The 26,781-nt window shown below is 38.8% G+C and overlaps 2 protein-coding genes and 1 long non-coding RNA gene across 3 annotated transcripts in view; 2 read left to right on the forward strand and 1 right to left on the reverse strand.

Moving 5' to 3' along the window:
* The window catches only part of LOC120438867 (up-regulator of cell proliferation-like), a 32,208-nt gene extending 27,031 nt beyond the window's left edge, over window positions 1-5,177 (forward strand). Inside the window, exon 5 of the mRNA XM_039609363.1 lies at window positions 4,411-5,177. Coding sequence (XP_039465297.1) covers window positions 4,411-4,424 — 14 coding nt within the window. The 3' untranslated portion in view covers window positions 4,425-5,177. The remainder of the gene's footprint in view (window positions 1-4,410) is intronic.
* A 5,065-nt stretch (window positions 5,178-10,242) lies between these two features.
* Window positions 10,243-17,337, forward strand: LOC120433354. The gene is made up of 13 exons (XM_039599505.1): window positions 10,243-10,344; window positions 10,471-10,577; window positions 10,658-10,826; window positions 11,996-12,070; window positions 12,240-12,355; window positions 14,131-14,172; window positions 14,258-14,329; window positions 14,485-14,550; window positions 14,680-14,768; window positions 14,867-14,975; window positions 15,057-15,165; window positions 17,038-17,108; window positions 17,227-17,337. Exons 4-13 carry the CDS (start codon window positions 12,025-12,027, stop codon window positions 17,335-17,337), a joined length of 831 nt encoding a protein of 276 aa, XP_039455439.1. The 5' UTR covers window positions 10,243-10,344; window positions 10,471-10,577; window positions 10,658-10,826; window positions 11,996-12,024.
* Window positions 17,338-22,126: 4,789 nt separating this feature from the next.
* Window positions 22,127-24,821, reverse strand: LOC120437468. The gene is made up of 3 exons (XR_005611153.1): window positions 23,164-24,821; window positions 22,639-22,970; window positions 22,127-22,419 (listed from the first exon to the last, which is right to left on the reverse strand). It is a non-coding gene; the product is annotated as an uncharacterized LOC120437468 (long non-coding RNA).
* Window positions 24,822-26,781: the final 1,960 nt, after the last annotated feature.

Consider the following 26,781-nt stretch of genomic DNA (forward strand, 5'->3'; position numbering starts at 1 on the left):
CGAGTTTTTAGGACATCCTGATAATAATGAATTACAGTAGTCCAGCCTGGAAGTAATGAATGCATGAACTAGTTTTTCAGCGTCATTAAGAGACAGGATATTTCTAATTTTAGAGATGTTGCGCAAATAGAAGAAGGTAGTCTTACACATTTGTTTAATATGTGCGTTGAAGGACATGTCCTGGTCAAAAATGACTCCAAGGTTCCTCACAGCATTACTGGAGGCCAAGGTAATGCCATCCAGAGTAAGAATCTGCTTAGATACCATATTTCTAAGATTTTCAGGGCCGAGAACAATAACCTCAGTTTTATCTGAATTAAGAAGCAGAAAGTTAGCGGCCATCCAGGTCTTTATGTCTTTAAGACATTCCTGCAGTTTAACTATTTGGTGTGTGTTACCTGGCTTCATGGATAGATAGAGCTGCGTGTCATCTGCATAGCAGTGAAAATTTATGCTATGTCTTCTAATGATGCTGCCTAGGGGAAGCATGTATAATGTAAATAGAATTGGTCCTAGCACCGAACCCTGTGGAACACCATAATTGACCTTAGTGGGTGAAGAGGACTCTCCATTTACATGTACAAATTGGAGTCTATTAGATAGATATGATACAAACCACTGCAGTACAGTACCTGTAATACCTACAGCATGTTTTAATCACTCTAATAGGATATTATGATCAACAGTATCAAACGCAGCACTAAGGTCTAGCAGGACAAGCACAGAGATGAGTCCACTGTCAGAGGCCATAAGAAGATCATTTGTAACCTTCACTAAAGCTGTTTCTGTGCTGTGATGAGCTCTGAAACCTGACTGAAACTCTTCAAATAAGCCATTCCTCTGCAGATGATCTGTTAGCTAACATGCAGACAAGAAACATATGACAGATTAACAAAGAAGACAGGGAAGGACACACAAACACGGAGACATAGGTGATAACACAACTAAACTAAACTTCAGCTAAACCCTATCTAAGAATAACACCACATGAACTTAACATATTTCAATATAACCTAAGAAATCCAAAATACAACATAAACAGAAAACGCTGGGTCACAGACCCATTCCTCTGACACCTTCAAACTTCAGTTATTCCTTTAAATGTGACACATCTAATCACCGGTTCTCAACAGATGGTGAAAAGAACAGAAAAGTACTTATTTTCTTGTCGTGTATGGCATTTAATTTATCAAAATCTAATGCTGGGATTTATTTTTATCTTTAAGGCTAATATCTTATAATTAGCATCACATATTTGTGTTTTGTCTTTTACTGCACACAGTGTATTGTAGAATAGTTTTAAATTCACTCTGATACTAACAGACATAAGCAGAAGAGAGAAGCATTCTCTTCTTACGAATGTGGCCAAGGCCATAAATCTGCTGGTATGCTATACCCGCTTTTTAACTCTACAGGCCAGACTGGAGGACAAGAGGTGGTTGCTATGGTAATGGGAGTTTTGCCTGCAAAAGCATCTTCATATAAGGAGATGTCCAGAGAGGTGCAGAGGAAGAAAAATGAGCTGGTATCAGACCTAGTGTTTACTGCCTGGGCACAGAAGCTTTTGTCTGAGCCAGAGAGACCAAGGTCCATGGCGCCATGAAAAACTAATTTGAAATTCTTTCTTTTTTCTTTTTTTTTGCCTGTCCCGTTTGGCTCTTTTGCCATCAGAATTATTGTCTAAAGCCGAAGAAAGACTAACTTGAAATTCTAACTGTCTTGATAATAAATTGTGAAAACTTAAAATTGGAGCATATTTGTCTCCTCTCTTTCATAAAATAAACCCAACAATTTGGCGCAATCAACGTGGGTCTTGATTAATTTGAAGAGAGAACACCATTGGTGAACAGAATGGGAGCAACGGTGTTTTGAGCCTCGCAGATTTTCTGAACTCAACCAAATTGGTTGCTTGCAAGAGAAAATGGGCCCTAATAAAAAGGTAGGCAAATTTGCAGTTATTGAAATTCTCTTGTGAGCAATCAGTAGGTAGGTAATTTTTCATGACTTAATGTCAATTCAATTCAATTCAATTCAATTTCAATTCAATTTTATTTATATAGCGCCAAATCACAACAAAAGTCGCCTCAAGGCGCTTTATATTGTACAGTATACTCTATAATAACAGATACAGAGAAAAACCCAACAATCATATGACCCCCTATGAGCAAGCCGTTTGGCGACAGTGGGAGGGAAAAACTCCCTTTTAACAGGAAGAAACCTCTGGCAGAACCAGGCTCAGGGAGGGGCGGGGCCATCTGCTGTGACCGGTTCGGGTGAGAGAAGGAAGACAGGATGAAAGACATGCTGTGGAAGAGAGACAGAGATTAATAACAAGTATATTTCAATGCAGAGAGGTCTATTAACACATGTTGAGTGAGAAACGTGACCGAAAAAGAAATACTCAATGCATCATGGGAATCCCCCAGCAGTCTACACCTATTGCAGCATAACTAAGGGAGGATTCAGGGTCACCTGATCGAGCTCCAACTATATACTTTATCAAAAACGTAGAGATAGTGTCTGTCTCCTGAATCCAAACTGGAAGCTGGTTCTAAACAATGACTGTAGAAAACATGGACGACGCGACAGCACTTCCTCCCATTGTACAAAAATCAAACCAAAATATCCCACTTCTATAGGCTGGCATCTTGCATTTTTGGAGCCAGAGGGCCTGTCTCAATATGTGATACGTGATACGTCATCAGTTGGAGACCAAGTACTGTTCCATTTCAAAGTACGCATCAAGCCGAAAGCGAAAAATTCCTGGATGTGTTCTCTTTACCGAGCATTCATCAGTGGTGACTTGTGTGTACTTGGTATAGCTAAATATCCCAGAATGCATTTTGTCCAAAACTCAAGCTCGACAATGGCGGAGCAGTGTGGCAAAAAACTTGTAAATATTACTCTTTCTGGGTCACAAAATAAACTTTTAAGTTATTTTCAGGAGAGAATGTAGCTGTGTAAACTTCAAATATCTGCTCGATTTATCAATATATCACATATTTCCAAAAGTGCTCTGACGTTTTTGGAGACGTCTGTTATCCACCTGTTCGATAGCAGTCCAGGAGGTCAGGATCACTAGAGCCCGGTGAGAACAGCGGACTCCTGCACATCGTTTTCAAACCCCCTGCGGTCTTTCGCTACTCAGGTTAAACATGATATATAAATTAGATAGATAACTTTGAAATGTTAATGTTTGGTTTATTTCAGTGTTTTATTTGTTCCTGAGTAAATCGGTTTGGCTGAGATTAGCTGACTCTGAATTAAACCTAACATTAAAAATATTTTAATTCAGGAGGAAACATTTTCACCGGGAACAAAAACAGCATGTTACAGCATGGAGATTCTGAAGGCTGCATCAAAATGATCAGATTATATTTTAAATATTTGTTCAGTTTTCTTCCAAACCCCAGCAGCTGTCTGTTGTGATTTTTGAGTGTCTACTAAAATAAAAATAAAAGCGTTCTAACATCTCACCTGTTTGGTTTTATTAAGGCATACATGTACGCTATTTTTATTAATAGAGAGATTTTGCTACTGAGGTTAAACATTATATATAAGTCACTTAGATAACTTATAAATCATGTTTGGTTTATTTCATTTCATTTTAGTTTTATTTGTTCCTGAGGAAATCGGTTTGGCTGATATTAAAGTTACGCTTAACATATTAATCACAGTTAAATTAAAAGGGGACACAGTAAAAACTCCGGACCTTTGACATCATCAAGTACTCTTGTGTTCCAATTGTACAAATCGCGAGTCCTGACCCTTTCTCGCGTTTTCAGCAAGACTTGCCGAGAATGCGAGAAAGGGCCAGAGTCTGCGCAGTAGTGACTTGAGGTGGAGCGACTGTGTCACGCTCCCGCCCACACACCCTCTGGACGTGACAGCAAACACGCCCCCTACACTTTTTACGTAGTCCGGCTGCTCCACTTTATTTGCTGATGGGTTTACTGCGACTGACGACTCGTTCAGTTAAGGTAAATACAACCATGTCACTTGTGAAAAAGACACACAGTTTAACATCTTATAGTTCTACATCATCTAAAATCACTCTGTTGTTAATTCGTTTGCTAGATTAGCCGGAGGATTGATTGTTGCTAGCTAGTTAGCCATGCTACACACCTGTTACTCTAATAATCCATTTTGAATGATTCAGCACTCAGTTTTTGTTATTCATTTTTAGACAGTAATGAGATCAGCTACACACTCCACAGAGGCCCAGAATTACTGTTAATATGAAAAATGTAATGCTGTCCTTTGAGATTTTAACATTTAAAACTGTGAGTGTAATGGATCTAAAATTGTTTAAATCTTCAGAGCCCTCTACAGCCTGGTAACATGGAAACTTTAAAAATAGCAGCAGGTTTCAGTAGTGTTGTGTAATTTTTTCTTTTCATTTAATAATAGAGTCCATATTATGAGGGAGACCATGAGGACCAAGCTGGGTTTCTGGGTCAAGAGGTTTGGAAAAACTTCTTCCCACTGAAAGAGGCATCATTTCAGAAACATCAGGAAGATTGAAGGTCATGGCATTGATCAAGGAAGACCTCATCATCTTCACCAGCAGCTCCCTTACAGGGAAATCTTCAGAGCTCCATCGTAGGCTCACCCCAGAAGATGGATACAAACAGCATTTCATGAACACTGTGATGGAGACCTTTGCTTTGTCTAATGTTATAAATACTCGGATACTCCCCAGAGGCTCCGGACTTTCACATAAAGATATTATATTCAGTCCTGTAGAAAGTTATATATTTAAAAATATATTATCCTCTCTGTTTACTTGGGTATGAATAACTCTGAATCACTTTATGGTAAATAACACATTATCTACAAAAAACTGTGAAAGAATTCCAGATCATGAGTTTTTAGTTCAACAAAAAAAGTGATGACCTTTGACCTTCATCAGGTTTTATTTAATTGTGTCAGAGAAAATCTTGTGTGCTCTTCATGCATCAAGTGTTTAAAACAGAAGCTCTGCAGGTCTGACATCAGCAACTTTCCGAAACACCAAACAGGTCCTGTTAATGCTGATATATGGTGACACAATTACATGGCTGATTAATCCTTTTGACTTTTTGTCTTTAACGTTATTATAAAACAGCTGCAGCTTTCAGCACATCATGTGGTACTTTAACCTTTTTACTGTTTTCATAAGTTAATTTTGCAGTTAACATGTGAACATGTTGGTTGATCTGTCTGCTGTCACTGGGTGGTGCTGAGGTCTGAATCTGTGGGCAGCTCCTGTAATCACAAAGAGAACAGAATCATCACAAACTCAAATATAAAGTTTATCTCTAAAATCTGAAATAAAGCTGATCCTTCTGTCCTCACACACTCAGGATCTGAAGCTCTTCTCTTACATTTTTTCAGTTTTACAGGTGCAAAACCTGTAGTTCTTCACCTCTGCACAGGAGCTGAAGCCTGTTGCTGTTACACCATAATACTTGTAATAAAAGTACAGTAACGGTAATTAGTTAGTGACTGTGCAGCCCGGCGCCTTTCTCTTGATTTCTTTAGTTAGTGTAAATTCATTCACCTGTACGGATTAGCTAAACGAACTTGACAAAACAAGTTTCCCCGACAGCCGAGTGCTCATCTTAGCTAGCTAGGTTTCAGGACCAAGCTAAGGATGTTAGTCACGGATTAGTTTACAAAAACATTTTACTTACCGAAAAAGTGCGGCGGGTCCTTCTGTCCTGTAGTCCAGTTTACTAAAGAACACCTGAGGCTGTCAGGTTAAAACAGTCGGTCGTCGTTTTGTAGCGTAAACGCTGGCCCTCCTCTCAGAGCCTCCACTCTATCTGCTATTTCTGAACAGAGATAGGCAAGTTTCTCCATGACTGCAGCTGCCAGTCAAAGCTGTTATGATGAAGTTGCACCCCAATTTAACATCACTGTGGTAGTAATTAGAATCAAACTTATGGGAAAGGAGACCCCTTGGACATAAATCAGCGTGATGAGAACTATTGATAACAAAAGAAAGAATCTTTGGAAAAAAATTATCTGAGGAGAATTTATTTATTTTAGTCTGACCCCAATCCCATCCGCTAACATGGAGGAGGCGGGGTTTATGACCTATACTGCAGCCAGACACCGGGGACGATAGAGACGTTTTGCCTTCATTTTTGGGGAGCTGTCGCATCGTCCATGTTTTCTACAGTCATTGGGCAGCGCTCAAAAGGCAGAGGAAGATGCTAACCATCGCACAAAAAGTTGGACTTCTGGACATGCTAAAGGAAGGTAAAAGTTACCGTATTTTTTGGACTATAAGGCACACCGGATTATAAGGCACATTAAACGAAACACTACAGTCAGTTAAGTCAAACTTTACTCAACTCATTCTTCTTGCATCCTCCACTTCCGTACCATTGATTCATTAATGTTGAATTCTCTCGCAGCTGCTCTATTCCCATGTTCTGGACCTCAAACAGTGTTTGATCTTTGGTTTCATTCTATAATACTGGACTTATTTTTCTACAAAGGTTTGAACTTTGGGAGTGTTTAAACAAGAGAGAAAAGTGTGAAAATGTCGATGCCTGTCTGAGAAAAGTGTATAACGTCTGTAGTGAGGGGTTTTATAGCCTTAAAACATCTATAATAGTTGTAAAAAATAAAGTTGGCTACTTCGCGGATTATTTTTAGAACGTAACTCCCGCGATAAACGAGGGACCAATGTATATATAAATATATATGTATATATGATCATAACTTTAAGCCCATTTGAAAAATGGCAAAAAATCATAGTTGGATCATGGTTGGATCTTAACAAGGTTCCAAGTAGAGCTTCAACATGCAACAAGACGAAATGGGAGTGAGACAAAATATCTTTTGAGCATACAATTTATTGAAAACAACGCTTAAAGTGAAGCAGGCTGTTTTACAGCTGACAAACAGTTAGGACCACAGTCCAAATCTGTGCAAAAATGTGGATTCATTGTCATTTTCTGTCAGGTAGTCACACTGTCATGACTTTCTGAGGGCATAGGCAAAAAACGTTTTTCTTTTTGAATGTAGTTGGGTTGTTGAACTGCATAAGCAGGGTCTCTCACAGCGTGCCATCGCTGCTGTGAGACGCTGTCATTTGAAAATTTCGTAAATGATCCTGAAGTTTATGGAACAAAAAAGTCAAGTGGAAGACCGAAAAAATTTCACAAGCACCGAGCCAGAGGATACAATTGGCTGTCCGTCAAAACCAGGGGTGGAAATAGTACTAAAATATTCTACTCAAGCAAAAGTACTATTACTTTGCTGAAATTTTACTCAAGTACAAGGAAAATTACCTGTCTAAAAATTTACTTAAGTAAAAGTAAAAAGTAAAAAGAGTAAAAGTTACGTACTTATTTATTTGACAGCAGGGGAACAGCCTCTTCTGAGTAGTGCAAAAAAGACAATGGAATATAAATCTCAAAGTAGTTGTTTTATTAATTAAAAGAAAAACTTTACAAATTAAAGTGCAATGGCAGTTAAACTGCTAATCTATACATCAAAAAGGATAATGGTCACAAGTGCTGTGACTTTCCCTTAATGACACAAATAAAACCAAACTGTCGGATATCACAATGTTTTTCAAGACAAAACTGTCATTCTTTCACATCAGAATGTGTTCTAAACTGTCAAATGAGAGAACAAGTCAAATGAATTTAAAACTTTCGAACTGAACTGTACAGCAGCTGCTATAAAAATGTTTAATGTTTAATTTTTTAAAATTGGCACTTTCCTACTGTACCTCTAGATTACAGTTCCTTTGTGTCTATCCTAGAGTGTTACTCTCTGAACTTCCTGTTAACCCTCTGGGGTCCAGGGTGTAATTGGCCGTTTTTGATTATTTTTGATTTGACCTCTATATTTCAACTTTAAAAACTGTTCATCTTGCCTTGTTTGGTATCATTATTTTCAGCACAACCTCACATATCTCAATTTGGAGTTATTTTTTTTTTTTATTTTGGCATATTGTATTAACACAATAAATTCAGACAAAAAAACAAAATATCGGAGTAGAAAAAGGTTATATTTTCTACTGTAAAAACCACAAATGTGTTTAACGAATAATTTTCATAACTTGAAATGCAAATAGAAATTGTACATTTTTAAAAAATTATGCACAAGTTTTGCAAACAACAAAGTAAAATGGTACTATTTACCTAAAAATGCAGCCAAGGCCTCAGGCATTTTTTATATAACCATTCAAAACTATTTACAGAACAATCAGGTGTTCTGCATCAAATAAGAAGGCACACAAATGATTTGTGCCACTCCAAAAAATAGTTTCTGTCCACTATAAGACAGGAGAACACCACAGGCCTAAGCCCTGCAGATCTGACAGCAGAAGGTGTATCACTCCTCCCATTTTCTAGCTGGAGACAGCATTTACACTGCAGTGTCTTTTTGGTAGCTTTTTCAAGGAACTGTGACATTCACTAGTATAACTGACACACAAAACAAAAGTACGCTACACACTAATTACACTAACTACACACTAACTGTAGCCTCCAAACACAATAAACGTCACAAATCTCTCACGTATCAAAACTCGCTCTCTCTCTCTTTCGCTCGCTCTCTCTCTTGCCGGTGTCACTCCTAAAACTTCCCTCTCTCCCTAAACAACCAAATGCCACATGTTACCATATAATTTTTTTTGATTGATTGACATAGTACACTTTAACACCAATAGGGAAGGGGTGTTTTTTCTTTTTGCTCGCAAGCAGAGAGTGTTTGCTAGCGCAGTCTGTAGAAAACGCCGTTTTTACCGTTCTTCCCGCTGCAAACACCACTGTTTTGTTCAGAAAAAAACATTGCGTGTATTTTTGATCGTAACTCTGGTTTTACGTGGCCTATCAACACGGTTTAAAAACTGGTATATAGCTTGAAGTCTGCACGTTCGACCCAAGTTGAAATGGAGACTCTGGGTCACATCTTGTTGCTGTGTCATCTTAAATGGGTCATGTGATTTTGACGCGCCAGCTTTTTTTAGAGAACAGGTGTTCTGACAAAACGTCCTACCTATCAAGCTGTCCTACTTGTTGTTACTGCGCATGCGCACAATTCAAAACGGCCATATTTCCGGTTTAAATAGTACACGCCTATTATTTCATCCTACCCGATCTTGTGCCGATCTCGTTGCTTGAAAAAAGGTTTGTATTAAAAGTTTTACTTCTTTATTACAGATGATAATTGTTTACCTTAAGCTGCTCAATCAAGTAATATTCCAAGTGTTTATTTGGTGCTTTTAAAATTTATTTTAGTCCTCCTGCAGTTACTGGACACCACTCGTCATTGTTATGTTGAATAAACGCTCCGTTGTTATGTCGAAGAAAGTACTTTTGCACCACATACTTGTTAATTGCGTGATAACGTTGTGTAGTCATTTTAATTACTCTATGGATTCCGAAGCCATGTTGAAATTGTCCGATTTTCTCCTTAGTTATGGAGAACAAATACGAGGAACTGCTCATGTTTCTGTCTGTTGGGTCCTACCCATCTGAATACGATAAGTCCCAGAGGCAAACCCTTAGGAGATACTCTGCAAAATTCAGGCTGAAGGGTCAGTATTGCAATGTAAATAACTAAATGTAATTATTGGTTAAATACATGTTATAATTATTTTACATTTTTAAATATAGGCGGAGTGCTCTTGTTTGGAAACAGGAGAGTGATAAAAACAAAAGAAGAAGCCATGGGACTATTTCAAGACTTTCATTCAAGTCCCATCGGTGGACACACTGGTGTACTCAAGACTCGAACTGCAATGTGTTCCAGATTTTACTGGTATGGAATGTCGGTTGACATTGTTAATTGGGTATGTATTTTTAAAGTTGTCATTTATATATAGTATGTTAATAGTGCACCAATAGAATGCATAGTTATCCTGAAGACCCGTACCAGATTGATGTACAGTAATTAACACTGTATCGCCACTTGATCAAGTATTTTTATAGAACATTAGCAATTTTGTTGTTTAATTAATTGCGATTGTTGGATAATATAAAGATCATTCAATATGTTTAAGGTCCTGGCTTGTGACCAGTGTCAAAGTAGTCTTTTAGTAGAAAATAGTAATGTTATCATGTACATTATATATTAATGTGATTCTTTTATCACTGACAGGTGTCACATGTCTGGGAGCTAATCGGAATAGATCTAACTGGACCTCTTCCAAAACGCGTCTAGTGGCTTCCAGTACATTATGACTGCAACAGACTATTTTTCAAAATGGGTTGAGGCTTTTCCATTAAAAGCAAAAGTGCTGCTGAGGTAGCTCATCAGTTGTGCTCAATCATATATAGACATGGCTGCCCAAAACGAATTTTATCCGACCAAGGAAGGGAATTTGTTAACGAGGTAAGTGTTAAGTTTACTTTTCCATACCTCTTTAGGTAAATACTTGGCCACAGTGTGCCAAGTAGCTGCCAGGCCAAAGGTTTTGTGTGATTGTTTTTAAAAAACAATTTTCTTTTTTCTTTGAAGCTCAACTCAAGACTTTGCAGCTTAATGAAAATAGATAGAAGTGTCACAGCAGCGTATCACCCTCAGACAAATGGCCTCGACGAAAAGACAAATGACAACATAAAAAGGTATGTTTTATTTTGTATGTAACATCTCATTTGCTTTTAAGACACTGCCACTATTGTGGTTTTTTTATGTCCACATGTAGAGCCCTGAGAAAATTAGTCAACAGTCAACAGAATGACTGGGATGTGTATCTGGATGCTACACTGTTTTCTTTGAGGTCCAAGGTCCACACCACAACCAAATACACACCATTCCGTTTAATGTATGGGAGAGAAGCTACGTATCCTTCTGAAGTTCCTGTCGAAGTCCCAGTAAGTGTTATTAAGGAATTTTATTTATGCAACAACTATGATAATGCATAAATTAAATGTAATCTTAATTGGAAATTGTGCATATTGATATTGGCTGCAGCTTTAATCTTCTCTGCTTAACTTCTATATGCAAGATACATTTAAAAGATAAAGTAAGTGACTAGTTACTTCTTTATGTTTGTATCTTTATGTAAAGTAATAAATGTTGAGGAGACCTTTAAGTATAATGTGTTCACCTATGGAAGTGTATCAAGAGGAAAAAGTGACTATACAAAAAATGATATGAGTCTATCTTTGTGGCTTTCTGTGCTCAAAGCTTTATAATAGTATATTTACTTTTAAACATGAGTTATTATAGCTAGAATTTTCAGTTCATGTTTCACATGCATTATTTGTCTTTATGATTTTAATTGTAATTTAAAATGTGAAAATTTTAGTTGTCCTCCATCATTCTCCCTGAGGAGTCGAGTTACGGTGACTTTGTATCTTCTACAAGAGACGCACAAGAGCAAGTTAAAAAACTGTCGAGGAAAATATGGCAAAGTCCCAAGACTTACAAAAGGAAGCCTATGCCAGACGAGTCCAGAAGAAGTACAGAAACCTTGTGTACAGCGTTGGAGATGAAGTTCTTCTCTTGAACATGAGGAAACGTGGAAGGAAGGGAGGAAGGTTTGATCCAGATTTCTCAGGACCCTACACCATTCAAGACATCACTGGCAAATGTGTGAGATTAAAAACACGGAAGGAGCAAATTTAAAAAATCACTACAGCATTGACCATATCAAGCCGTACAGAAGAAGCCACCATGTAAATATCAGTGACAATGAAAAATACCCAACTCACAGTCAGACAGTGAACAGCAGCACAGGCCTGAAGATGCCCCCTGCCATCCTCCTGCTGACCCTCAGTGCCAGCAAAGTCCAGAGGATACCAGACCCTCTATTATTCATTATGCACCCAAAACGGCTGACAAAAGTTGTTGCTCCCACAAGGAGTTTATTTCTGTTCCAGGACCAGAAACGCAGCGTGAACAAGAACTTCCCTCCCGAAACAAAGCTTAGAAAGTGAAGGTGGCATAGTGAACAACTCTTTTGACCCGTTGGTCATTTGTTGCCAGTTTGGCGTTGCAACTTGATTGACCGTTGCATGACTTTGTTTGCATTTTGCAGTCTTCAACTCATATTGGATGTAAAGAAACATGCAACATGCACTGAGCTTGTGGAAGTCTGGAAATGGATCTGCCTGTCAGTAATTTTCTCTTTTGCCCACCCGCTGCACCTTTCCTATTTCTCTGCGTGAAAATGCATGTTTATTGTGTTGACTTTTTCCTGTTGTGGCCCGTTGGCCTTTACCCGGCTTTTCCACTAAAAATCTCATGCATGCCTGAGCTAACTTATCATATTTTTCTTTCAGTAAAGAGGCTATGGGCTGCAAAGGATACTGGGCGCTTGGAATCAGTTGTTGGATCATACAAGTTATTTGATTCCTCTTTTCGAACACTGCAGGGGTCACGGTGGCTTTCTGATGAGGTAAGATAACTTATCATTATTGACTCTGATTTTGAAGTGCTGCTCCTTCTGAAGCATTTGTAGTGCAGAGACCATTAATAGTTTAAACTGTGCGGGTAGGTGGGGGCAGTGTTCCTCTAATTTTTCATGTGTCTGAGCGAACACACAAACTCCTGAGCGATCCCTGGACCACTGTGAGCGACATCAGGCGTGTGCACTGTGGTCACGCCAGCATCGAATCCATCCAAGTTACATGGTTTATTAAAATAATCAAATTACAGCATTTACATTTATGTTAGACTACTTTTAATTAACTGCTTTAGCCCACTTACAATGAAAATGTAAAAAATCTAGTCATTGACCTGTGCAGTATGTTAACACTATTGGAAGTAAAAATAACTTGAACTTTTTAACTTTTATATATAGATATATATATATAAAGCTCTGACTTGTATTATGAGTATGAGTATGTGGTCTGGTAGCTGCAATGTTTTTTGCAGCTACTATTTTTTTTTTTTTTAAATGCAGCCAATGCGCTTTTAAACAAACATTTCAAACTATTTACAGAACAATCAGGTGTTCTGCATTAAATTTGATTCCACACAAATTATTTGTGCCACTCCAAAAAATAATTTCTGTCCACTATGAGATAAAGGAGAACAACAGCCTGATACCTGCAGGCCTGACAACAGGAGATGAATCACTCCTGTAACACCTGTAACATTCAGCAGACGCCTCATTGTTCTGACACACACAACAAAACTATTGACTACACTACACACTAACTACACAAGATTTGCGCTAAACGTCTCAAATCTCTCACATTTCAGAACACCATCGTCCTCCTAAAACTTCCCCTGTTTCTTAACAACTAGATGCCACGTTGCCATATCATTTTTTGATTGGTCGACATGGTACTTTTTCGACCAATAGGAAAGGGTGGGGGTTTTGGTTTTGTTTTTGCTCACAGGCGGAGAGTGCTTTCGGCGTTTTCCTTATAAAACGCCATTTTACCCTTTCTTCCCGCAGTAAATATAAATAACGGTAGTATTCAGGAAGAAAACCAAACATTGCATATATTTTTATCATAACTCTGGTTTTACGTGGCCTATCAACACAATTTAAAAACTGGTATTAAGTCCACACTTTTTCCGTCAATTGTTCCTTCTGTCCTGCTCACATCTCCAATGGTTGTACACATTGTCATTAATGTGGCTTCACTGCACATCAGCCACGCCGCTTTGCTAGCTAAAACACCGGTGTCGGCACATAAGGATGATGTCATAGCCTGTCAAGATGTTGATTAGCTGCGTATATAGGAATGTGAATCGCATTATTGGCTGGACTACAGGATAAGGTGGCATCATTCTAATCCCATACAGGAGCAGCCAGTCACTTACTGACTAACACTGCAAAACAGAATTGTTAAAGTATTAATTTTAATTTCAATTCAGGTTAGTTTTTTTTTTTTGTGCGCAACGCAGATTTTCTGTGCGCAGAGACCGTGCCAGCAGTGCACAATTGCGCACGTGCGCAGCTTAGAGGGAACATTGGTGGGGGGGTTTATATAGCAAAACTCTGATAAGGTTTCACCCATTCACTTCCATAGAAAAGATTGTTATCAACCACAACACAGATGTTGTGACATCTGTGACATCATAATACCCAGTTCCAGTATATGCAGAAAGAACCTTTATCAGCAATTATATTTCTTTCCAAGTTTTTGTGTACAGCACTCAAGCAGTTACTTCAAAAATTGTTGCTGCTGGTGTATAAACTCAGATTTTTCAAAACAGGTCATTGATGCATACCTGCACCGTGTTATTGAGAGACGAAAGGTAAGTAAGAAATGTCCTTTGCCCAGTTATTTTGAAATACAAAAAATGTATTTACTGTTCTGTAACATTTTGTATACTTATACAGAATGCTGTACACCTGCTCTGTTCAGTAGTTGCAAGCTCGTTGTTTTCTGGGCAGTTCAGATGCCTCACCAAGGTAAGTTGAAAGTTCAGAAGTGGTCCAAAAAGTTGAGTCATTTCTATTTCTGAGGACAGAGTTCAGTTCCTTTAAACAAGACTATATTTGAAAACACCCTGAGACGCATGGGTACCTAAGTAAATCGAAATTACTCTGCACTTCCAATCCCACAGATGAAGTTCCCAGTTGAAGACATGTGGCTGTGCCCTGTGAACTTTGGTACACACTGGATTCTTGTGGTATGTGTTCATTTAGTTATTAATTTGCGTAATTTGTTGTGAAGCAGTTTCTTGCTCAAAGTGTTATTCTTAAATAGGTTTTCAGTGGCAAAAACTATTGTAATTTTAATTTATTAACTTTTTCTTTAGATTGTCAACATTTCTGCACAGAAAATACTGCTCATAGACCCCATGGGGAATGAAGGTGTTTATGACAGGAAAATTCTGCGCAACTGGAGGTATGTATGATACTGAGGTATTATTCTTGTATGTTTTATGTTCAGGTATTAAACATAAAACATTTCTTGTTTCATTACAAACATTTTTGTTCAACTAGGAATTTTCTGAGGATGAGAGGGCATGAAGACACCATGGAGTGGCAGTTACACACTATGCAACACAACAAGCAACAGGATTCCAGCAGTTGCGGAGTTTTGCTGTTAAAGGTAACCCTTATTCAAATGATTCCATTTATTGTTAGCTACAATTAGGACTTTACATTATAATAATAATGAGAAATCTCACAGTTTGCAGAACAGTACCTTGCTTTTGGAGAGGTCAGTGAGGTGTTAACCACTACAGAAGCAGTTGTGCTGGAGCGAATGCAGATAGCTTGCACCCTACTTGAACATCGAGGTACAGTTGTGGTCAAAAGTTTACATACACTTGTAAAGAATATAATATAATGGCTCTACCGAGTGTCCCGTTGTTTCTAAAAAAACTCAGATTTTCTCTGATAGAGTGATTGGAACAGATACTTCTTTGTCACAAAAAACATTCATGAAGTTTGGTTCTTTTATGACTTTATTATTGGTTAACAGAAAAAAGTGATCACATCTGCTGGGTCAAAAATATACATACAGCAGTGTTAATATTTGGTTACATGTCCCGTAGCCATTTTCACTTCAATTAGGCGCTTTTGGTAGCCATCCACAAGCTTCTGGTTGAATCTTTGACCACTCCTCTTGACAGAATTGGTGCAGTTCAGTTAAATTTGATGGCTTTCTGACATGGACTTGTTTCTTCAGCATTGTCCACATGTTTTCAATGGGGTTAAAGTCAGGACTTTGGGAAGGCCATTCTAAAACCCTTATTCTAGCCTGATTTAGCCATTCCTTTACCGCTTTTGATGTGTGTTTGGGGTCATTGTCCTGCTGGAACACCCAACTGTACCCAAGACCCAACCTTCGTGCTGATGATTTTAGGTTATGTTGAAGAATGTTAAGGTAATCCTCCTTCTTCATTATCCCATTTACTCTCTGTAAAGCACCAGTTCCATTGGCAGCAAAACAGCCCCACAGCATAATACTCCCACCACCTTGCTTGATGGTAGGCATGGTGTTCTTGGGGTTAAAGGCCTCACCTTTTCTCCTCCAAACATATTGCTGGGCATTGTGGCCAGAAAGCTTGATTTTGTTTCGTCTGACCACAGAACTTTCCTCCAGAAGGTCTTATCTTTGTCCATGTGATCAGCAGCAAACTTCAGTCGAGCCTTAAGGTGCCGCTTTTGGAACAAAGGCTTCCCTCTTGCACAGCAGCCTCTCAGTCCATGGAGATGCAAAACACGTTTGACTGTGGACAATGACACTGGTGTTCCAGCAGCTTCTAATTCTTGGCAGATCTGCTTTTTGGTGATTCTTGGTTGACTCTTCACTCTCCTGACCAATTTTCTCTCAGCAGCAGGTGATAGCTTGCGTTTTCTTCCTGATCTTGGCAGTGACGAAACAGCGCCATGCACTTTATACTTACAAACAATTGTTTGCACTGTTGCCCTTGGGACATGCAGCTGCTTTGAAATGGCCCCAAGTGACTTTCCTGACTTGTTCAAGTCAATAGTTCGCTTTTTCAGATCCATGCTGAGCTCCTTTGACTTTCCCATTGTAGCTTTTGTGGGTGTTTGTATCCAATGAGCCCCATTTAACTGGCCTAAGAGAAGTCACCAGCTGTAGTCACTCATAATCACTCACAAGAAGTTAAGAGGCCATGCTATGAAGCTCAGTTCACTGACAACTTTCTAAGTCACCAAAATTGCTAATTCATGTTGCTGTATGTATATTTTTGACCCAGCAGATGTGATCACTTTTTCTGTTAACCCATAATAAAGTCATAAAAGACCCACATTTCATGAATGTTTTTGTGACAAAGAAGTATCTGTTCCAATCACTCTATCAGAGAAAATCAGAGTTTTAGAAATAACGGGACACTCGGTAGAGCCATTATATTATATTCTTTACAAGTGTATGTAAACTTTTGACCACAACTGTGAGTCCAGTAAAGTCCTTATCACATTAGAGTGTGTACTTCCAATTTAAATAGTGCTTTTCAAACAGCACAGTACCAAATAGTGCTTTTCAAACATTTTCAGATAAGACCCTTCTTAAAGTCTAATTAAAAAAAATTCAGGGGACTAATTTGCCATGAAGTATTTGTTGAAAAAATGTACTATTATTTTTTTAAATTAATCAATAAATAATGTTTGATTAAAACCTAACCATGAATGTGTTTCAGGGAACGCTGAGGACTACTGCATTGTTTGCTCTATGTTAGATGCTGATGCTGACCGCAGCATGATTGAAATGGTAAAACAAAACAAAAAAAACACATAAGTCTTAGTATCATTACTTGCTAATCATGTTTAAAATGTTGACTAATAGTATTCACCAAACATAATATGAGCTATTTATTTTTCCTTTCCAGGTGCAGTGTGAATCTTGCCAAAGATGGGCACATTTTGCATGTGCAAATTATAAAGAGAGCAACCAAGAATATAAATGCAAAAATGTAAGGAAAATACATAACTTCAAATAAAACAGCTGTCTTTTCCCTCCATGTCTCTTTGTATTCTTTGTCAACATTAGATGATTGTGTGCTGAAGGCACGTTTTGATAGTGTGATTTGGCCACCTAAACGTCCTACCTAAATAAATCCAAGCAGGAAGCATGTTTTGATAGTGTGATTTGGCCATCTGAACGTCCCACCTAAATAAATCCAAGCAGGAAGCATGTTTTGATAGTGTGATTTGGCCATCTGAACGTCCTACCTAAATAAATCCAAACAGGAAGCATGTTCTGAACGTCCTAGCGAAATAAATCCAAGTTTTTAAGTGTGATTTGGCCATCTGAACGTCCTACCTAAATAAATCCAAGCAGGAAGCATGTTTTGATAGTGTGATTTGGCCACCTAAACGTCCTACCTAAATAAATCCAAGCAGGAAGCATGTTTTGATAGTGTGATTTGGCCATCTGAACATCCTACCTAAATAAATCCAAGCAGGAAGCATGTTTTGATAGTGTGATTTGGCCATCTGAACGTCCTACCTAAATAAATCCAAGCAGGAAGCATGTTTTGATAGTGTGATTTGGCCATCTGAACGTCCTACCTAAATAAATCCAAGCAGGAAGCATGTTTTGATAGTGTGATTTGGCCACCTAAACGTCCTACCTAAATAAATCCAAGCAGGAAGCATGTTTTGATAGTGTGATTTGGCCATCTCAACATCCTACCTAAATAAATCCAAGCAGGAAGCATGTTTTGATAGTGTGATTTGGCCATCTGAACGTCCTACCTAAATAAATCCAAGCAGGAAGCATGTTTTGATAGTGTGATTTGGCCACCTAAACGTCCTACCTAAATAAATCCAAGCAGGAAGCATGTTTTGATAGTGTGATTTGGCCATCTGAACGTCCTACCTAAATAAATCCAAACAGGAAGCATGTTCTGAACGTCCTAGCGAAATAAATCCAAGTTTTTAAGTGTGATTTGGCCATCTGAACGTCCTACCTAAATAAATCCAAGCAGGAAGCATGTTTTGATAGTGTGATTTGGCCATCTGAACGTCCTACCTAAATAAATCCAAGCAGGAAGCATGTTTTGATAGTGTGATTTGGCCATCTGAACATCCTACCTAAATAAATCCAAGCAGGAAGCATGTTTTGATAGTGTGATTTGGCCATCTGAACGTCCTACCTAAATAAATCCAAGCAGGAAGCATGTTTTGATAGTGTGATTTGGCCATCTGAACGTCCTACCTAAATAAATCCAAGCAGGAAGCATGTTTTGATAGTGTGATTTGGCCATCTGAACGTCCTACCTAAATAAATCCAAGCAGGAAGCATGTTCTGAACGTCCTAGCGAAATAAATCCAAGTTTTTAAGTGTGATTTGGCCATCTGAACGTCCTACCTAAATAAATCCAAGCAGGAAGCATGTTTTGATAGTGTGATTTGGCCATCTGAACGTCCTACCTAAATAAATCCAAGCAGGAAGCATGTTTTGATAGTGTGATTTGGCCATCTCAACATCCTACCTAAATAAAACCATGCAGGAAGCATGTTTTGATAGTGTGATTTGGCCATCTGAACATCCTACCTAAATAAATCCAAGCAGGAAGCATGTTCTGAACGTCCTAGCGAAATAAATCCAAGTTTTTAAGTGTGATTTGGCCATCTGAACGTCCTACCTAAATAAATCCAAGCAGGAAGCATGTTTTGATAGTGTGATTTGGCCATCTGAACGTCCTACCTAAATAAATCCAAGCAGGAAGCATGTTTTGATAGTGTGATTTGGCCACCTAAACGTCCTACCTAAATAAATCCAAGCAGGAAGCATGTTTTGATAGTGTGATTTGGCCATCTCAACATCCTACCTAAATAAATCCAAGCAGGAAGCATGTTTTGATAGTGTGATTTGGCCATCTGAACGTCCTACCTAAATAAATCCAAGCAGGAAGCATGTTTTGATAGTGTGATTTGGCCACCTAAACGTCCTACCTAAATAAATCCAAGCAGGAAGCATGTTTTGATAGTGTGATTTGGCCATCTGAACGTCCTACCTAAATAAATCCAAACAGGAAGCATGTTCTGAACGTCCTAGCGAAATAAATCCAAGTTTTTAAGTGTGATTTGGCCATCTGAACGTCCTACCTAAATAAATCCAAGCAGGAAGCATGTTTTGATAGTGTGATTTGGCCATCTGAACGTCCTACCTAAATAAATCCAAGCAGGAAGCATGTTTTGATAGTGTGATTTGGCCATCTGAACATCCTACCTAAATAAATCCAAGCAGGAAGCATGTTTTGATAGTGTGATTTGGCCATCTGAACGTCCTACCTAAATAAATCCAAGCAGGAAGCATGTTTTGATAGTGTGATTTGGCCATCTGAACGTCCTACCTAAATAAATCCAAGCAGGAAGCATGTTTTGATAGTGTGATTTGGCCATCTGAACGTCCTACCTAAATAAATCCAAGCAGGAAGCATGTTCTGAACGTCCTAGCGAAATAAATCCAAGTTTTTAAGTGTGATTTGGCCATCTGAACGTCCTACCTATAGATATGTACGATGGAGCCATTAACCACGTAAGGTAGCATATTCTGATAAGGTAGCACGGATTGATAGACAAGACCATAAATTTACGCTACGGTAGCGCTACGGTAGGATGTTTTGACAAGGTAGGACGTTTTGTCAGAACACCGGCTCTGTCGGCTCGGCTCACTAAAAAGAGCCGGGTCTTTCTGATCCCAACCGGCTCTTCAGGTTGTTTTGTTGCTTTAATTAATTTAATATCAACAACAATATAAAATTATGCACAAAAGGAATTACAAATGTAAAAAAACGTGGTTTTATTTATATATGTTTATATATAAATATATACGGTGGCCCCTAGAGACAAAGCAGAGAGAGAAAGAGAGCCAGGGACAACAACAAGAGACAACATCGTCACATTAGAAAGGTATAGTAATCCACAACTACAGGGAGTGCAGAATTATTAGGCAAGTTGTATTTTTGAGGAATAATTTTATTATTGAACAACAACCATGTTCTCAATGAACCCAAAAAACTCATTAATATCAAAGCTGAATGTTTTTGGAAGTAGTTTTAGTTTGTTTTAGTTTTAGCTATTTTAGGGGGATATCTGTGTGTGCAGGTGACTATTACTGTGCATAATTATTAGGCAACTTAACAAAAACAAATATATACCCATTTCAATTATTTATTTTTACCAGTGAAACCAATATAACATCTCCACATTCACAAATATACATTTCTGACATTCAAAAACAAAACAAAAACAAATCAGCGACCAATATAGCCACCTTTCTTTGCAAGGACACTCAAAAGCCTGCCATCCATGGATTCTGTCAGTGTTTTGATGTGTTCACCATCAACATTAGCGTGCAGCAGCAACCACAGCCTCCCAGACACTGTTCAGAGAGGTGTACTGTTTTCCCTCCTTGTAAATCTCACATTTGATGATGGACCACAGGTTCTCAATGGGGTTCAGATCAGGTGAACAAGGAGGCCATGTCATTAGTTTTTCTTCTTTTATACCCTTTCTTGCCAGCCACGCTGTGGAGTACTTGGACGCGTGTGATGGAGCATTGTCCTGCATGAAAATCATGTTTTTCTTGAAGGATGCAGACTTCTTCCTGTACCACTGCTTGAAGAAGGTGTCTTCCAGAAACTGGCAGTAGGACTGGGAGTTGAGCTTGACTCCATCCTCAACCCGAAAAGGCCCCACAAGCTCATCTTTGATGATACCAGCCCAAACCAGTACTCCACCTCCACCTTGCTGGCGTCTGAGTCGGACTGGAGCTCTCTGCCCTTTACCAATCCAGCCACAGGCCCATCCATCTGGCCCATCAAGACTCACTCTCATTTCATCAGTCCATAAAACCTTAGAAAAATCAGTCTTGAGATATTTCTTGGCCCAGTCTTGACGTTTCAGCTTGTGTGTCTTGTTCAGTGGTGGTCGTCTTTCAGCCTTTCTTACCTTGGCCATGTCTCTGAGTATTGCACACCTTGTGCTTTTGGGCACTCCAGTGATGTTGCAGCTCTGAAATATGGCCAAACTGGTGGCAAGTGGCATCTTGGCAGCTGCACGCTTGACTTTTCTCAGTTCATGGGCAGTTATTTTGCGCCTTGGTTTTCCACACACGCTTCTTGCGACCCTGTTGACTATTTTGAATGAAACGTTTGATTGTTCGATGATCACGCTTCAGAAGCTTTGCAATTTAAGACTGCTGCATCCCTCTGCAAGATATCTCACTATTTTTGACTTTTCTGACCCTGTCAAGTCCTTCTTTTGACCCATTTTGCCAAAGGAAAGGAAGTTGCCTAATAATTATGCACACCTGATATAGGGTGTTGATGTCATTAGACCACACCCCTTCTCATTACAGAGATGCACATCACCTAATATGCTTAATTGGTAGTAGGCTTTTGAGCCTATACAGCTTGGAGTAAGACAACATGCATGAAGAGGATGATGTGGACAAAATACTCATTTGCCTAATAATTCTGCACTCCCTGTATTTTCAGTTGCGGATGATAAAGGATTCAGAATGTTTATTCATGCAGTGAATCCTATGTATGCAATTCCAAGCAGGAAAACACTCTCCCAAAAAATGTTTTGGTCTGTTTTGGTCTCCAATCAGCTCGAAATGACGAAATGCAATATCCCAGAATCCATTTCATCCAAAACTCAAACGAGGCAGTGGAGGAGGAACATAGAGTGGTGGTGGTGGTGGTGGTTTGAAATATTACTCTTTCTGGGTCACAAAATAAACTTTTAAGATATTTTCATGCGAGAATGGTGCTGTGTAAACTTCAAATATCTGCTCGATTTATCAAGACATCACATATTTGCAAAAGTGCTTTAAATTTCTCCTCAAAATGCAACACCTGAACCTGCCAAATTTGTTTTACGTGCGCTCAAAAGTTTTTTTACGTGCGCTCAGAATAGTGGCACAAAAATAACGCCATACCCAGCCAGCTCCCCAATACCTTGTGGCCTTTTGGGCTTCATTGAAAAGAAGAAGTCTTCTTCATCTGATGAATGTTGCTTGACTTGCTCCACCCCAGCCTCTGCCATCTGGCCATCATAGATCAGACCTGTTGAATGACAAATACACAACACATACTGAATATTTCTGACAATTAAGTTTGGATAAATGACGAATTTGAGAAGAATTTCTTGTAATGCATTAATTACAAAAACTACAATTTGTGTAGAAAGATGCATATTATTGCACTTTAGTTAATTAATAGTTAATTATTGAAATTCATAAAAAACAACTGATTACGGCATGATATTAAATTATGAAATCAAACCTGCTTCTATGATACCAGGCCTGTCAGTCCAGGTGGTCCTCAACTTTGGAAGAAGGATTGCAGCAGCAATCAGTTCAGGTTCTTCCATCATCCCACCAAAGCTCTTTTGGACACCATCTTGAATGGCTCTGATGAGTGGGATCCCACTCATCAGAGCCGTGTCTCGAGACACATTTTGGTGGAGGTATCCAGTCTGCTGAGTTTAGCTTTTAGCTGGAAGATCACTGGAAGGAGCCACCCCATGTGTGTATTGGGTTTTAGACTGAAGGATGTTTAAAGCCTTCACCACAGTGCAGTACTCAGTCAGGAAAGCAATTTCAGCTGGACTTAGCCTGTATGACATAAAGCAAAACAATTTTTAGCAAATTACCTTCAGGCATACACATGGAATGTAGAGCCAAGTATGGACATGTATTTTAAAAATTCAAAAAAAGGTTTGAAAAACAAATAAGTGAGGTAGCTCCAGACATTGTTTTTAATTTGTGTCATTTACGTCATACTTTAGAAATAAGAAATAAAACTCACATTTTCACTTTGAATTCTTCACAGACATTCCTAATAGCATCCTCCCCCTTCTCTTGTATGATCCGTATGATTCTCTCCAGGGCTATGTATGTTGAGTTTCATCGAGTTTGATTTGGCCGGATGTCAAATCAATTATTATGTTGTGGTTTGCAGTGTTAACAACAAAAAACAAAAACTCCCTTTAATCATTTTACCAGTACTAGTAAACTAGCCTTTAATTGGCTCTTACAATCAGAATGAAACAAATTATAAAGACAAATACAAATTTCCACTGTGTGACACACACACACAATGAATGTATTCTCTGCTCAGTATTTTTCCACTGGTATTGGATGGGTGTGGCATTTTCATTCAATTATATATTCTATATTCTTCTTGAAAACATAAATGTGAAAAGATAAAACATAAATGGATGATAACAGTTGCAGTAATTGTAGGATATAAAATAATGAGGTATGTGCAATAAAGATAAAAAGTGAATTCCTAACACTAGCAAAGCATAAGTTCATGAGATGCAATCAGTGTGTGATAAAATAATCTCTTTTTCCAAGCACACCTAAACTAGATGCGCAACACACCACAAACTCTTACCAAAGAATAATCAGGAATCCTGACAGTCATCAGAATGTCCACAGGAAAAAAAATCTCCATGGTACACTCTCCTTCACTTACATCTGGGTTTAGCTTTTCATCACTTCTAATATGAAGTAATCCAGTCAGTGGCATGATGTGGTCTCCAAAAAGTGTGGCATCACTTCTGTCTCAGGTAGAGATGACACATCAGCTGACTGCACCGCTCAGTACACAGAGCAGACAGGGTTGCAGCCAGGGGCAGTACAACACTGATCCCTGTAGACTGCTTTTTATTTTTAGTCCCCTTCAACTTTAACCCTCCTCTCATGTTTATTTCTCAGGTACAGCAATGACGTTCCTGGGTCAATTTGGCCTGGGGAATGTTTAGTTATCCAAAAGTGTCAAAACCCAAAAGATTTCTGTCCTGGAATTTTCTGTTAATAAAGTCTGCAACAAGGTCAGCTGTGGTCAAGCTATTTTAATTGCTGCATGCAGGAGAGCTAATATAAATCAAACATCACAGTTCTACAGTCATGAGAGCTCTAACCTTGGGACGTTGCAGTGTCCCTTTTATAACATCGCACAAACTCTCAGTATCTTTTCAGTTATAACAGTCTTTTGTCCCACCCGGGCTGTTGCTAAACAGAGAAGACTTTGCTATCTATGTTCCAGGAGGCACCTCGGCTGGACACTTGGGAGTTTTCGTCCTGCTACACCCTAACAGTTAGCAGATAACATAGTGGAACATTTTTAGGCTAAGCAGTTTTTCACCAGGTCATGTTGACAAATACACATACTTCATCTAGGCACACAAAGTTTATACAAAAATCCTACAGAGAAGTTCCAAACAGCTAAATCTAAATGTCAGGATTAACTAGAATTTTTCCCATTACATTTCAATACACGTTGTTTATATATTATTTATATATTTTAGTTCAATCAATATTTAGTCCAATGGTGTTCTATACCTCTAACAGATCACATTGTTCATTTTCCATTAAAAAATTATATTAAAATATTTTTTTATGTACAGGGTGGGCCATTTATATGGATACACCGTAATAAAATGGGAATGGTTGGTGATACTAAAGTCCTGTTTGTGGCACATTAGTATATGTGAGGGGGCAAACTCCTCAAGATGGGTGGTGACCATGGTGGCCATTTAGAAGTCGGCCATCTTGGATACAACTTTTGTTTTTTCAATAGGAAGAGGGCCATGTGACACATCAAACTTATTGGTAATGTCACAAGAAAAACAATGGTGTGCTTGGTTTCAACGTAACTTTATTCTTTCATGAGTTATTCACAAGTTTCTCTTTGTTCACAGCCATTGACATGTTGAAGAGGTTAACACGTGAGGAGCGGATCGAAATTGTGTTGATATCTGGTGAATGCATTAACTGGGTCATTGCAGCAGATTTCAATGCAAGACACCCTACGAGACCACCCATCTCCCATGCTACAGTTATCAAACTGCTTGCTAAGTTTTGTGAAACTGGTTCAGTGTTGGAATTGCCAAAATGTGGACGCAAGAAAACTGTCACTAATGAAGAAACATCAGTGGCTGTCCTAGCTTCATTCAGCAAGAGCCCACAGCGTAGCACTCGCCGCATGTCACTGGAGAGTGGCATTAGTCGAACATCCCTTCGGCGGATATTAGCTACTCACAAATGGCACCCTTACAAACTCCAGCTACTGTAGCATCTCAACGAGGATGACCCAGATCGGCGCACAGAATTTGCAGAATGGGCAAAACAACAATTGGAACAGGACCCTCAGTTCACGCAGAAGATTTTGTTCAGTGATGAGGCAAACTTTTATGTGAATGGTGACGTTAACAAACAAAACCACCGCTATTGGTCTGACATTAACCCACATTGGATGGACCCCTCCAAGACTGTTGGAACAACAAAAGTGATGGTTTGGTGTGGTATATGGGGTACAACGATAGTGGGTCCATTCTTCATCAATGGAAACCTCAAGGCCACTGGATATTTGAAATTGCTACCTGATGATGTGTTTCCCTCTTTGTGCACTGAAGCTGGCAGGTTCCCTGAGTTTTTCCAGCAAGATGGTGCACCACCACATTACGGGTGCCAAGTCCGAGCATTCCTAGATGAACAGTTTCCTGGAAAGTGGATTGGTCGTCGTGGGCCAGTTGGATGGCCCCCAAGGTCTCCCGATCTGACCCCCTTAGACTTTTATCTTTGGGGTCATCTGAAGGCAATTGTCTATGGTGTGAAGATATGAGATGTGCAGCACCTGAAACTACGGATACTGGATGCCTGTGCTGGCATTTCTCCTGCGGTGTTGCTATCAGTGTGTGAAGAGTGGGAGAAGAGGGTTGCATTGACAATCCAACACAATGGGCAGCACATTGAACACATTTTATAAGTGGTCAGGAACTTGTAAATAACTCATGAAAGAATAAAGTTACGTTGAAACCAAGCACACCATTGTTTTTCTCGTGACATTACCAATAAGTTTGATGTGTCACATGGCCCTCTTCCTATTGAAAAAACAAAAGTTGTATCCAAGATGGCCGACTTCTAAATGGCCACCATGGTCACCACCCATCTTGAGGAGTTTGCCCCCTCACATATACTAATGTGCCACAAACAGGACTTTAATATCACCAACCATTCCCATTTTATTACGGTGTATCCATATAAATGGCCCACCCTGTACAATGACAAAGACTGTGACAAATACACTGAGTCATGCAAACCATCAGCCATTCTTCACTGCAAATGTATGCTGGTTGTCTTGTTTTTGCATCTCTATCTTCAATTCAGAAATGCTTGAGATGAAAGAAAATAAGATTTTACATTTTAAAACAGTGAACAATTTTGACTAGAAAATTAAAAGAATATTAAAATAAAATAAAATAAAAACTGAGAACAACTTTTTTAGTTGGTCAACCAAATATAAATAACATAAAATTATTAGACAAAACATTAATATAATGAATGATTCCTTAAATATTCATCTTCATTGTCATTTCAATGAAAAACTGTAAATTCTGAAAAACTGTATTATACTCAG

The sequence above is a fragment of the Oreochromis aureus genome, linkage group 3, assembly GCF_013358895.1.
Source record: "Oreochromis aureus strain Israel breed Guangdong linkage group 3, ZZ_aureus, whole genome shotgun sequence".
NCBI lineage: Eukaryota > Metazoa > Chordata > Actinopteri > Cichliformes > Cichlidae > Oreochromis > Oreochromis aureus.